The sequence below is a fragment of the Eleutherodactylus coqui genome, chromosome 1 (genome assembly GCF_035609145.1).
Source record: "Eleutherodactylus coqui strain aEleCoq1 chromosome 1, aEleCoq1.hap1, whole genome shotgun sequence".
In the NCBI taxonomy this organism is placed as follows: Eukaryota; Metazoa; Chordata; class Amphibia; order Anura; family Eleutherodactylidae; genus Eleutherodactylus; species Eleutherodactylus coqui.
Window position 1 is genome coordinate 316,466,359 of NC_089837.1, and position 14,275 is coordinate 316,480,633.

At 46.4% G+C, this 14,275-nt stretch overlaps 1 protein-coding gene across 1 annotated transcript; it reads left to right on the forward strand.

Annotated features, from left to right (window-relative positions):
• Positions 1-259: 259 nt before the first annotated feature.
• Positions 260-10,094, forward strand: IQCC (IQ motif containing C). Its single transcript, XM_066575032.1, has 5 exons — positions 260-388; positions 3,359-3,502; positions 3,580-4,396; positions 8,003-8,100; positions 9,893-10,094. The coding sequence occupies exons 1-5, from the start codon at positions 353-355 to the stop codon at positions 9,929-9,931; spliced, it is 1,134 nt and encodes a 377-aa protein (XP_066431129.1). The 5' UTR covers positions 260-352; the 3' UTR covers positions 9,932-10,094.
• Positions 10,095-14,275: the final 4,181 nt, after the last annotated feature.

A 14,275-nucleotide genomic window follows, 5' to 3' on the forward strand; every position in this document is an offset into this window, starting at 1 on the left:
AACCAATCACTGTGAATCAGCCAGCCCAAACAACCAATCAGGTTGTGAATCGAGAAGTGTTGTGGAATATAAATATATGCGGCCGGGGAGATATGCGGTCCCGCTTGAAGCTTCAGCGCTTCCCCGTCTGTGCTTCTATCTTGAGACCTTCCGAACATCGCAAGTTTTTCCCCACACAGACATCGTGAACATTTACTAGAAGTGCTGGCTATTTTTACTATAGTCTGGTCTTCTAAAAAATGGCCGCCGCCTGCCACTAGTACAACACATAGCTCTAGCGCCAGGGAAGAAGAGCATCATGACGTCATCAGAAAGTGCCAAGGACAGTTGCTAAGGAGACGGCGGTTGAAAGATGGAGAGGGAAGAAGTTGCTGCGAGAATCTTGCAGGTGAATCATATGTCATAAAGCCGTCATTACAGCGGAAGGACATAGCTGCAGTGCCGTCCCAGCAGTTGTAGCTTTACAGAATGTGATAACTACCCTGTAACGTGCCATAGGGGCAGGAAGGAAAGTGCTGCCATCTACAGGAAGGATTCCCCTCCTGATCTACCGTAGGAACAACTGGAGTTTCTAAAGTTTCTCACTGCTCTGTTTGGGGCTGCTGGCGCAGATCTGGCATGCAATAGCTCAGCATGCCGCACTATTTCATCCTGGAGAATTCCTGCCTGCATGATGGAAGCCGGTCAGACCCCATTATAATCAGGGGGGTCCATTCAGTGCTGTCCTGGTCTGGCATATGTCGTATCGCGCACTTCCAATTTTCCTATTGTTCCTCTCCAAGGGCGAAGCCAAACAGTTGAAAAATAAGAAACTAAGGCCAGTCTCACGCAACCGCATTTGAATTGCGGATTCTGTAAGCGGTTCAATCAAACACATTGAATTACGCAGTTCCGCTCACATTAGCCTGTCAGGATTACGTAATCCGCTAACAGAACGCAGCATGTTCTGTTCTACCGTTGATGTATTCGCGACATAGCGCCCATTGTTCTCTATGGTTGCGGATATACTCGCAGCCCATACGCAATTACATTGTATATGGGCTGCAGGTATCTGTGTTATCGCTAAGCGACGGTGCGGGAAATAGACAATAAAAAAAGGTGTGCTGCGCATGACAGCCTGTGCGAGTACATGGTCATGCACAGTACAATTTTGCGGCCGTACCCAGGGTCACAGCTGGAATCCGCTGGGGGCCTCCCCAAGCGGATTGCGCTTACGGACATGTGAGCCCGGCCTCATTGTGTTTCTTATGTAGTGTCACACGTACCAGGCATTCGTGAAGAAGCCCCTCAGATGGTACTGGATTGGGGGAGCTGTAGCCAGCCACAAATTTTTAATGACTTGCCGTCTATGTATTTTAAGTGCACGCGGGGTTGGCAGAGCGGCTCTCTGCTCTCGCACATAGAGGCGGGATCTAGTCCTGGGAACCACCCTATATAATGCCGATATGCTCTAATAAGACAGGGGTTACCCTGGATAGAGAATCCCTCTAATTCAGGGTTTTCATTGGAATCGCTTCCCTTGTAGTCAAATAGTAATTCGCGGCCTGCTGAGAATTTCAATGTGTGCTGTAAGAACGGTCCCCCTGCTATACTTACATGGCATCAGGGGATTTTTTTATGCAAAGGAAAGTGGTGTTAAAATCTAATTACTTCTTGTACTTTTTCTATAGAAACCCGTTGGGTACATCCACACTGGTCTTACTGTCTGCTGTGCAATGTCCCTGCAAAAATTTGCATGCGGGTTTTGCTGTGAATTTGCTGCAGATTTCACCCCCTCATTTAAAGAGGACCTGTCAGGTCCTCATGTCAGCGGCACCAGCTGCATAGCTTTGCGGCTGCGGCCCTGCTGAGTCTGTTGACGCCTTTCTCTTCTTCCCACTTACTTACCCCCGATCCCCTCTACGAGCTGTCATTAGATTCAGCACTTTGGATGTCTCAAATGGGTGGTCCCAACTGCTCGCAGTGAAGATGACATCAGATTTTATTGACGGTGAGAGCTGGGGACCGCCCACTTGACACATTCAATGCTCTGGGTGCCAGATCTAAGAATAGCCTGTAACAGGGGTGAGTAAGTAGAAAAGAAGAGCAGTGATAGTGAGTCAGTGGGGATGTAAAGGAATGAAATCCACGTTGAGAATTTACAGTGTAGATTGAAAGGCATTGTCCTAGTTTTAAGATGTATGACCCATCCTCATAATAGCTCATCGATAGCTGATTGTTCACTGCTTGGGACTCCTACTGCTACTTTGTTGCTGGATGCAGATAGCTCCGTACATTGCACAGTGGCCTAATGTTGTACTGCATTCACAGGGATAGACCGCCAGCCTGGCAATCAGCTGACTGGCAGGAGTTGCAGGTGGCGGACTGCCACCAATTAGCTGTTGACTTATTTTGAGGATGTTAGAAGTGAGAGAATCCCTTTGTAAACTGCACAACATGTCAATTTACAATGCAGATTGTTTCCGCAGTGTGTGCATTAGATTTGTTTTATATCCACTATATAATAATACACATGCAGATATGCGGTGGGAAATGCTTGGCGAATGTGCCACCTGTAAACATACCCTTAAACTTTTACAAGTCCCAGATATCTGTGTGCAGTTGGATCAGCTGAGAGTACAGTAAATGTTTATTTCAACAGGGAGAGGGGGATAAGCTCTGTACAGACTGCCATTGGAATCAGAAACATTGCTTTTAGATTCCATGATGATTCTTTCCCCTCCTTTGTTACAATGCAGAAGCCATGGTCAGGCCGTTCCTTAGTATCGAACGGGCTGCGGGCAGAGCAACATTGTATCTTCGTCACCTAGTAGAGATCCGGCCGTAACAATCATCATTTGTTAGAAGAGCTGGTGGTGCATATGGGTTAGTGCCACAAGGAATTCCATTCCTGACTGCCACTGATAGCCTGTAGCTAGTACAGTAGTGCAGATTTTTTTTAATGACATTTTATCAACTTTTTAAGCATTGTATGTTTCATCCATGTTGTTGAAGTTTTTTATTTGAGAAGTGTTATTCTAAGAGTCAACTGTTCAGGAGATGCATCCAATGTAGTGGTTGAAGATTAGAAAAACTTGGCTTGTTTCCTTCAGGAACAGCGCCACACCAGTCCATGGGTTGCATCTGGTACTGCAGCTCAGTTCTATTGAAGTAACTGTGACTGATCTGCATTACCTCACGCAACCTCTGGACAAGTGTGGCACTGTTTTTGGAAGAAAGCAGCCATGTTTTGCTAAACCTGTATAACCCTTTTAATGGTTACTGTTCTTCTAATGAACACCACTGTGTTACCAGTTATCACGTGAATGTTAACTCTTTTACTGTTGTCTTTGGCATACAACTCTCTGGTCTCAATCAGTCACATATTCGTGGTTTTCTGGTTCGCCGGAAGCTACAGAGGGTTTATCAGGAATATTTGGATCTGGTGCGAGAGATAGAGGGAGAAGAAGTTGTCTTTGACCCAAGAAAATGGCTCCTATCCATCCCGCAATTTACTACTTTAGTAAGTATCATCACTTGTAGCTGGTCTTGCTACTACATTATTTGACTTCATCTCTAATACTTAGTTTCTGCCTGCAGGATAGAGTTCAAGCAACCAGACAGCACAAACCTGAATGTAATGGCCGTTCCCATCTAAAGCTTTCAGGAGTTGCTGGACAGTCTATAGAAAAAGGAACATCTGGTTCTCTGCAAGTGAAAAAAATGGAAACAAGTATACCTTGGGTCGGCACCGAAAAAGATGTACAGACCCTGGAAAACCATTGCTCCTTTCCAGAAACATTTGCCTGCCATCCAAAGTCTAATGGGCAGAAAAGGAAGGTTGACCTAATCGAAACCATTATCCCAGAAAGAGACATGTCCTTTATTCAAAAAGCCAAGACAGAAAGGCAAGGACTCTTTCCAAATACTATTAGCCCAGTGAGAGACAATGGCATTACAGTGACTGGTGGTCCAGTAAGAGAGGCCGGCCACGCAGAGGCTGGTGGTCCAGTAAGAGAGGCCGGCCACGCAGAGGCTGGTGGTCCAGTAAGAGAGGCCGCCCACGCAGAGGCTGGTGGTCCAGTAAGAGAGGCCGCCCACGCAGAGGCTGGTAGTCCAGTAAGAGAGGCCGCCCACGCAGAGGCTGGTGGTCCAGTAAGAGAGGCCGCCCACGCAGAGGCTGGTGGTCCAGTAAGAGAGGCCGTCCACGCAGAGGCTGGTGGTCCAGTAAGAGAGGCCGCCCACGCAGAGGCTGGTGGTCCAGTAAGAGAGGCCTGGCTGGGGAAAGAGGTCTCAAGAATACCTAACCCAGACAGTGAGCATTGCTTACCTCATTGTGATACTACAGCTAGTACCTTTCACATCCTGGAGCCGAGCAAAGACAGTTCGCTATGGTGCGAAGAAAATGTGAATATAGGTAAGAAAAAATGGCCCATTGTGTGTTTTGTCAACATTTTTCAAATAAACTACAATATACTTTATGTTGACTGTAAAAGAGCAGTTGAAATTTACTGGCGTATACTGATGCTTACTGGCTTCAGTGTAGAAATGCGTGGAAATGCGCTAACCTTGATCTGTAGTCATGGATACTAATGAAAGATAACCTTTTTTTTAGGATTGTACATGCTATTATTGACTTTTTTTCAAGATTATTTAATATGCATGAACTGCCTGACATATGGGCAATCAATGATTTCAATTTATAATGGAAAATATTGATTTGTTAAACATGAAATTAAAGGAGTTATCCCATGATCAACTTTTATAAAAGTCTGGTCAGTGGGGGTTTTTCTACTGGGACGCTTGCTGATCCCAAGGGTGCAATGTTCCCCCTATGCTCCTCACTGCACCCGCTACAGACAGGAGGAACTTCACTGGAGCAACGGCTGAATATGCACACTTTCGCACCATTCATTTTAATGGGACTGCTGGAGGTAGCAGAGTACAAGCACTCGGCTATCTCCTGTATTTCCTTAGAGTTGAATGGAGCTCCAGCACACATTGTCTGCCGCTGTTGTATTCACAGTCCTCCTCACTTCAGGGGGTGCAGTGGAGAGCTGGAGCCCCATCATCAAGAACAGTGGGAGTTCCAGCGATGAGATCCCATGACCAGACTTCTTTATCCTTTGGATAAGTGATAAAAGTTGATTCTAGGATAACCCCTTTAAGAGTGCATTCACACGTAGCAGAAATACTGCGGATTCTCTGCGGTGGAAAATCCACAGTGAAATCTACATAATTTCTGCCTCAAAATCTGCACAATTGATGCAAATTTTGACTCAGATTGAGCCATGGACCCCGCATCTGATTTCAGCTACTGCTAGGACCTAGCAGGAGCATGGAAACACACCTACTAATGGCCGCTCACTGTGCGCACGTAACAGCGTTTCTCTCGCCTCCGAATACAGAGCACACACTACCTGCACCAAAAACGCAGCGCACCCTGTCCCCTAGTAACTGCTATTTGGCATTGCCATCTTTACCCTGGTGACAGGCGGCAGCGTTCAGCAGCGGGTGAGGATGTGCGCTGCAGGGAGTGCTCAGTATTCCGAAGTGAGAGGAGCGCCCTTATGTGCAGGCAGTGAGCTGCCATTTGTAAGGGGTTTATGTACTTCTGTCCTAGTGGTAGCTGAAATAAGCTGTGGGTCCGCAGCTGAGTCTGAGTCAAAATCTGCTCCAATGCTGTGGATTTTGATGCCGAAATTATGCAGATTTTGTCACAGATTTTCCGCTGCAGAATTTGCAAAATATTTCGCTATATGTGAACATACCCTAAATGAAGTCTGTAATATTTGCTGTTCATAATCCTATGCTGACCATGTGTTAGGGATATCTTGGCATCCACTCACACTGCTCCCTGGGGCCCGAAATCATCATTTTTGTGATGTGCAAATAAGGTCAAATTGGCGGTTCACATGCTGAGATTGGTCTATTCCCTTGAACCCCCGACCCTTGCCACGTGACTGACGCCTCCAGCTCCCTTGGTACACACAACCTCTCCGGTTGAAGGGTGCTTGAGATGTCGGTTACTAGGCAGGGATTTAGGCGGAATGAGGGGGAGAGAGCAAGGACCTGTATGGGTCACTGGTTCAGCAATGGGCTGACAGCAATTCAGGTGGGCAGTGGAAACGGAGGAGTTACTTTTTTTTCTTATTTCACAACTGAGAAGATCAGAGCTGGAAAAGCTGTTTACACCAGACCATTTTGACAGCTTACACTGTGACTGGTCCATCTGTACAGACAGATCACAGATTGCTGGCTAGTACCAAAGCTGATTGGTCGCAAGTATCAGACAAGCTGTCAAACTATTATTGCATGACCATCTTTGGTAACCCTTTAACTTAACCCCTTAGTGACGGCTATAGTGTTTTTACATCCTGCAGATGCAGGACGTGCATGAAGGGCAATCGCAGGGTGACCTCCCATCATACATCCTGGGTGTCGGGTGTTTCTTACAGCTGACACTCGGCGGCAACAGTTGCGATTAGCTGCGCAGCTCATTGGGGCTGTAAACCTTTTAAATGCCCCGAACGTTGTTCGGGGGTCCCATTCAGCCACCCACAATGAGATCTCAGGGTGCCGCGCGTGTGTCATGCAGCCTGAGTCCTTCTGAAAGGCCCCAGGGCTGTCATGTCAGAATGCCTATCAAGCCATCCCAGTGGGGATAGACTGCCTGTCAGATTGCAGTATGATGTAATGCTATGGCATTATATCATACTACAGGAGCGATCAAAGCATTGCAAGTTGTGGTCCCCTAGGAAGAGGGGGCAAAAAAAAAGTATAAACAAGACCAATGAAGTTTTACTAACTGCAAAAAAAAAAAAATAAAAAAAGTAATAGGGGGAACAAAAACAAAACCACAGTATCATTTTTTTTGTGTACATATACGTAATGTATTGTAAAACTTTTGTTAATTTTCAATTTTGGAGGGCAGGGAGAGAAAACGCACCAATTCTGCCTTTTATTTTATTTTTTTATATTGTTGGATTCAAAGTCCTATAACTTTTTTTTATTTTCCATGGACAGAGCTCTTTGAGGGCTTGTTTTTTGCGTAACAAGCTGTAGTTTTTATTGGTACCATTTTGGGATAAATATGGCTCTTTTGATCACTTTTGTGTTCTTTTAAGAGGCAAAATGAGAAAAATAGGAATTTTGCCTCCATTCTTTTTTAGTTCTCTTTTTGTTGTGCAGGATAAATAGTGTTTCAGTTTATTGTATAGGTTGTTGATCGCTGTGATAAGGCATTGCAGGACTCCTATATTGCAATGTCTTATTGCTTACAATATCAATCATAGGCCAAGGCAGCGCTCCATCTGTGAACCCTTTACATGCTGCAATCCTCGCTATTTCAGCAGGAACCTGGCTGTCAGTATCAGCTGGCTCCCACTGCAGGATGGCGTGAGCTCACAAAATTTTATGTCCTGTTGTGTTAACTACCACCCTGCCAGGACGTAAACTTACATTCTACCACATTAAGGCTGGGTTCACACGGGACTTGAATCCCGTGAAATGACTGCATGGAAAAACCGCAAGAGTTCCGCGGAATAAGCGCTGCTTCAAAACACGCGGGTTTGGGAGCGGCTTCGCCGCCTGCATTCCACTGCAGTCATCTCTCCCCATAGAGAGGAGAGCGGCCGCTACGGAAATGCCGTATGTCAATTCCAGCGCGGCTTGGCCTCAACGAATTGGCCGCAGTGTGTAGATGAGATTTTTGCAAATCTCATCCACTTTGCTGGCTAATCACGGGATTAGAAACGTGGGCGGAATTTCCGTGCAGAAAGTCTGCATGGTCATTCCGTAGCAATTTCACCCTGTGTGAACCCAGCCTAAAGGGGTTAGATTGGTGTGTTTATATATTCATGTGTGCTTACCAAAGTTTGTTCTAGTAATCCTACTTTGGGTATACAGCAAGAACACGTCATGTGAATATGCCTTTAGACACATAAGAGCTGCTGGTTGGACATCACTGATATAACATACACGTTGATATCTGGCTTTCTGTATTTCTTGTACTTTCTCCTAGAGGTCACCATGAAGTCTGCAAGTGAGCTAAGAAAGCACAGAAGTCACTTGGCTATGGAAATGTTGTGGGTGCAACAAGCAATTGCTAGTAGAAAGAATGTAAGTCTAGTTACTTCAATGTGCTCTCTATAATGTATATAATAATATAATAAAATAACACTGTTCCCCCTTGTATCCACCTAGTTTTATTACAAAAATACTGCAGCCTAAGTGTCAACCTGACCATAATACAGTATATACCCATCAGCTCAAAGTGTATGTCCTTTCACTCACCTTTGATGCCATGTATGAACTGGAAAACAATTGGATTAATCCGATTGAAATCCATAGGAAGAAACAAGGATCCAGCAGTGTACAGCAGCGTGCAGACACATGAAGTTTACAGCCTATGCCATGAAATTGTGAGGATCTGCAGAGAATAATTTTTAATAGCAGTTGCTGACTAAGGGCGCCTGTCCACTGGCGATGATCCACCCACAGATCACGCTCTGCGAAGCTTTCCATAGCGTTGCTATGGAAAGCACAGCGCCGGCATCCACGAGTGAAGAATCGTATTCTCCACTCGCGTGATTTAAATTGCGGCATGCTGCGATTCTCCGCGGTGGGCCTATGTGTTTGACAGGCTCACCACTGAGACCCGTCAGCTCACCTCCCCCACGGTGGACTATCGCTAGCGATATTCCGCCTTGGCCGTGGACAGGGGGCCTTAAAGGGGTTTTCCCAGAAAAGGAAGTTATCCTTAATCCACAGGATAGGGGATTACTATCTGATCTTTGGAGATCTGACTGAACTGATCAAAAGAGTGGGAGTTTCAAAAGTCTCCAAATGAACAGAGCGATGATCACACAATTGGACTGCCAGAGATAACTGAGTTCTTGAACTTGGCTATCTCTAGCAGTCCCATTTAAATGAATGGAATGGGGATATGCACTAATTACTTATCATTTCATTCATTTGGAGACCTTCAATGGAAGTCCCAGTGGTTGAATTCCAATGTTTAAGATGCTTATCTCCTATTCTTTGGATAGGGGAGAACTTTATTTTGTGGGGCAACCCCTTTAAATTAAGTTGTTTTAAATCTGTATAAGGCCTCATGCACATAGCAGGGCTGGATTCCGCCTGCGGAATCTCGCATGGAATTTGTTCCATGACCGCAGCGGGTGACCCTGCATCCCTGTGGATGCAGGGATGCAGCGGGAAAAGCAGAAGCTGTGGATCAGATGGCTTCCATTGACTTCAACCACTCATGAAGAATCCTTTTTCCATAGCGTGCTTTGTAGGGTTATTGCTGCGGCACCCGGAGGCAGACGCCCGCTCCAGATTCAACAGCAAAAATTGCCCTTAGCTTTAGGCCCGTGTGCATAAGGCCTAAAGCTTAGGCGGATGAGATGCTGCAAGACACCTCTAGAACCTCTTCTTGTCTCTCCCACAGTCCCATCTGAATTTTTCTTGACCATCAATCATCAGGAGATTCTTGCCACCAGAGGATATTACATTGTAAGCAGATCTCACAGACATGATGACTAAAAATCATGTGTCTGTAGGCAGCTAAACACTAATGGGTGAATTGGCTATTTTCTGTTGTCTTCCTCTGTAACATACAGAAGAAGTTACCTCCATATGCCATTAGGTAGCATTAGACAACTATTCTGTGTTCATGTATTTCACCAAAATCAGACATGCAGTTTTTAAGAGCTTTGCATTATCTTTGTCTTTTTTGTGTAGTGTGCTGACAGACTCTTACCCTTCATATGAACCCGTTTATCGTGGCTTATCTCTTATTATCTCTTCTTAAAATATTAATAGATCTGTGTCCCACATATAACTTTGTGTGGCCCTTTCCAAGGGTGATGTCCGTTACCTAATGTCATGACTCTTCTTTTCTCCGCAGTATCTTATGGTAAGGCAGAGATTGGGATCTTGTGATTGATTTTCTGTGATACTGAAAACCTCTGAAAGCCAGAACGTTCATTATACCACAACTTTCACACTTCAAGGCAGTAGCACTTTTGATGGAGGATCCGCGTTGTGTCTTTTTTTTTTTTTTTGGTGCCAATGATGAGTGAAACGTAATAAAGCACTAATTTATTGTATGTGTTGTTTTTTTCCCACATGATGCCTTTTCAATATGTTCAAAGCATATGAAAAAAACAATTTAACTAACTTTCTGTGTATTTGGCTCTTTTTAATGCCATACTTTTGACCTATGTGAGATATAGCTTGACCTAAAACAATATCCAAGTTTAGTCTATACAGTACCCATAGGTTTCTATGGGCAAAACATATGTCAATAAGTGCTCTGTTTAGTTATAAATAAGATGAATGAAAAAAGCGGCATTTTGGGTTCCATCAAGCGCTGTCAATTTCATTCTTTTTGACAGATCTATTTACAAAATGTTTCCGTCATTTCATTGGAAAAAAATAGCTACGGTACTTATACCGTTGCATATATTTTTTTCTAATCTGAAATAAAGCACAAAAATGGTGTAATTGGGGGTTCAGGCTGTCTAGTAGCTAGCACTGCACAGATACTGTTCTGTAAATACACAATTACAGCATTTAAGATACAACTTAACTTCTTCCCTACACGCACTGTATATGCATGGCGCAGCGGGCCAATATTTCCTGCATTACGCCGTACATGTATAGCACTGGTTACCAGGGAACTTGGAAGCCGAGTCCTCCTGTGGCTGTACCTCACATTCGCAGCCGCCAGGTTCAAGCCTAGCTCTGATCCCAGTGGTTTAACCCTCTAGATGCTGTCAATCACGAGGTGCCAATGGTTGCCATGGTAACTGAAGGTCGAATCATGGTCTCCAGGACTGCCATGTACGGTGGTCTAGTGCTGTCTGTTTCATCACTGATAGTAATAGGCCTTATTGTCATCCAAAACGTATTCTACCAAAATCTGTGCACCAAAAGCCAAATACTGCTTCTTCCCTTCTAAACCCTGCCATGTCCCCAAACAGCAGTTTGCATCCACAGGTGGGGCATTTCTGTGTACAGGAGAGATTTGGTAACAAATTATGGGGTGATTTTTCTCCTAGTGCCCCTTGCAAACACTAATGGTACATCCATAGGATACAGCTTCATGCTGTTTATGGCAGTTGCAGACCTGGCTATCCATATGGTTCAGTAGAAAACAGGACTGATCACCACAGATGATCTACCATATGTCCAGGATTTATTAAAGTACTTCCTGGGTCCACGCAAGGCATTGTTGATAATGACGCAGAGGCATCATTGTCAGCTATTGAACCCTAGTCGATACAAGGTACGTTGCATGGTCGTGGGAGAAATTTGTCTAACTTTCCTGGTGGGTCAATTAGTTAACTGTGTCACGTCATCACTAAAATATCAGAAATGCCACCTGATGCTAGCCTCTAGGATCAATCACACATGGCCTGCTGCTGTGTAATCATCTGTTGGATGTCTGCCCATAGTTCAACCACGCTTGGGACACTCTTGATACCTTTATTTTGGAATAGTCAACAAGTGCAATTGTTTCAGAAATACTGGCACCATATCTGTGCACACCAACAATCTGCCCATGATCGGTCATTCAAGTCATCATTTTTAAAGGGGGTTTTCCTGGGAGAATACTATTGATGATGTATCCACAGTATAGGTCAGTGGTAGCGAACCTATGGCACGCAGACCCCTCCCTACTGGCACGCGCCACCATCGGCCGCTCACCACTTGTGAATACTGGCAGGGGCCGCGGCTCCCCTGCCGGCATTCATTCAGCTGCAGCGCCGATCCCAGCGCACACTGTGACGTTACTGTGCAGCCGGGATCCTCCTCCTCCGACGTCGCCTCGGTATTTGTGTATTATGTCGCCACTGGAAGCAAGGGGTGGCAACATAATACACCTGTCGACCAACCGATTCATGCCCCCCAGCTTCTGATTGTCAGCGGGTGGAGGACTGCGGCGAGGCTGATAGCGGAGGGCCCGAGGCGGGGCGCGCCGGCCGTCGAGGCTGACAGTGGCGGCACAGGTAGCACAGAGCCTGCCCAGCGGCCCCAGCATACAGGACAGCGGAGAGGCTAGGAGCGCCGGCACAGGCAGCGCAGGGCCTGGCCAGCAGTCCCGGCATAAAGGACAGCAGTGAATGCCGGGACAGAGGACAGCACTGACCCTTGGGAGCTGCAGTGGCTGAGGCGCAGGAGGACAGCGCAGAGTGCACCACAACTGTGTGAGGGGGACCGCTGTGGGATGTCGCTATTACACTGGGGGCCGCTGTGGGATGTCGCTATTACAATGGGGGCCTCTGTGGGGTGTTGCTATTACACTGGGGGCCTGCTGTGGGGTGTCGCTATAACACTGGGGGCCTGCTGTGGGGTGTCGCTATGACACTGGGGGCCGCTGTGAGGTGTCACTATGACACTGGGGGACACTGTGGGATGTCATTATTACACTGGGGGCCACTGTGGGGTGTCGCTATTACACTGGGGGCCGCTGTGGGGTGTCGCTTTTACACTGGGGGGCCACTGTGGGGTGTCGCTATTACACTGGGGGCTGCTGTGGGGTGTCGCTATTACACTGGGGCCGCTGTGGGGTGTCGCTATTACACTGGGGGCCGCTATGGGGTGTCACTATTACACTGGGGCCGCTGTGGGGTGTCGCTTTTACACTGGGAGACCCTGTGGGGTGTCGCTGTTACACTGGGGGACCCTGTGGGATGTCAGGGCTGTTTCGAAATAGACAGCGTGCAGATTTTGACTGCTTTTTGGATGCGAAAATGCTGCAGAATTTTCCACAGAAAGTTCCGCTAAGGACATTCTGCAGTATTTCCGCATCCAAAAAGCAGTCAAAATCTGCATGCTGTCTATTTTGTAACGGTCCTGTACTTTTTAGAACAACGGGGGTAAAATCGTACGTCATAAGCCCCGCCCCTCTGACGTGTTGGCACTTTGCGATAAATAAGTGGGTTTTGGGTTGCAGTTTGGTCTCTAATAGGTTCGCCATTACTGGTATAGGTCATCAATAATTGATCGGTTGGGTTCCGTCGCTCGGGACCCTGACCCACCAGCTGAGTGGGCGCATGCTTGTCAGCGCCGCAAATACACTCTGAGCGACGGACCCCAGCTGATCAACTATTGATGACCCATCCTGAGTATAGGTCATCAATAGTATTCTCCCAGGAAAACCCCTTTAACTATGACTGCTAAATATTGTCCTGTGCTAAGCAAAGGGGAGGTCAGCACATTATCTGGGAGCAGATCGCTATACGCTCATCGCGTGGTAACACAATACTGATCACAAAATGTCACGCTCCAGTTGTTCAGTGTAAAAGGACACTCAGCATAGGGTGCACATAAAGTAAACATGATTAGCTATTTTGCATGGTTTGAGTATCTCTTACAAGCAGAAAAATTCAGTGTTTGAAAATTGTTGATTTTTCAAAATTGCCCACCAGCATAAAGTACAATGTGTCATGAAAAAACAGTCTCAGAATCACTAGCATGTAATAGCATTCCAAAGTTAGTACCAGTAAAGTGACCCATATCAGATTTGTAAAAATGGGGTGTGGTCAGGAAGGCCAAAACCGACCGCTGCAACCAAGCGCAGAGTTCAGTACTCTTCGCCTGCAGATCCCTTGTCCTGAGGGTAGGAGTGAGTATCTCAGACTGGCAAGAAAATCAGGCAATTTTCTTGAGCTGTGAGAGTGAGTGAAACGCATGATTATGAAACCAATGAATTTCAATGGTTTCATTCTCATTTGCGATATTTTCACTCCTGCGATGCTGTGTGGGAAAGAAAATCATAGCATGTCCATTCTTTTCGCTATATCACCCATTTCTTCCAATGGGGCCAGCGGCAGCAGCGCTGGCCTCAATGTAAGCATTGGGAGAAGATCGTGATCCCCTGCTGCAGCTGTGAAAGCTGCAGCAGGGGATTCCTTCATCCAGGGGTTTCACCTTGTTCTCAATGGGGCCGGCGGCAGCAGCGCCGGCCCCATTCAAAACAAAGGGAGAAGATTGCAATCCTCTGCCACTGCTGTGACAGCAGCGGCAGGGGATTCCTTCATCCCCATGGGGGAACCCCTCATCATTGAACACTGACAGCAGTGGCAGGGTGTTCAGTGATGAGGGGACTCTCTGCAGGGCTGAATGAATCCCCTGGCACTGCTGTCACAGCAGCGGCAGGAGATTGCGATGTTCTCCCATTGCTTTCAATGGGGCCGGTGGTGCTGCCACCCCATTGAAAGTAATGGGATGAAGGCAACCCCTGCAGTTGTGCGAGGCTGTTTTCACCTGAAAACGCCTCGCT

Coding starts and splice junctions, on each gene's coding strand:
- IQCC (XM_066575032.1), top strand. CDS start 353: ATGGAGAGGGAAGAAGTTGCTGCGAGAATCTTGCAG. Junction 389..3,358: donor TTGCTGCGAGAATCTTGCAG/GTGAATCATATG, acceptor GGTCTCAATCAG/TCACATATTCGTGGTTTTCT. Junction 4,397..8,002: donor CGAAGAAAATGTGAATATAG/GTAAGAAAAAAT, acceptor ACTTTCTCCTAG/AGGTCACCATGAAGTCTGCA.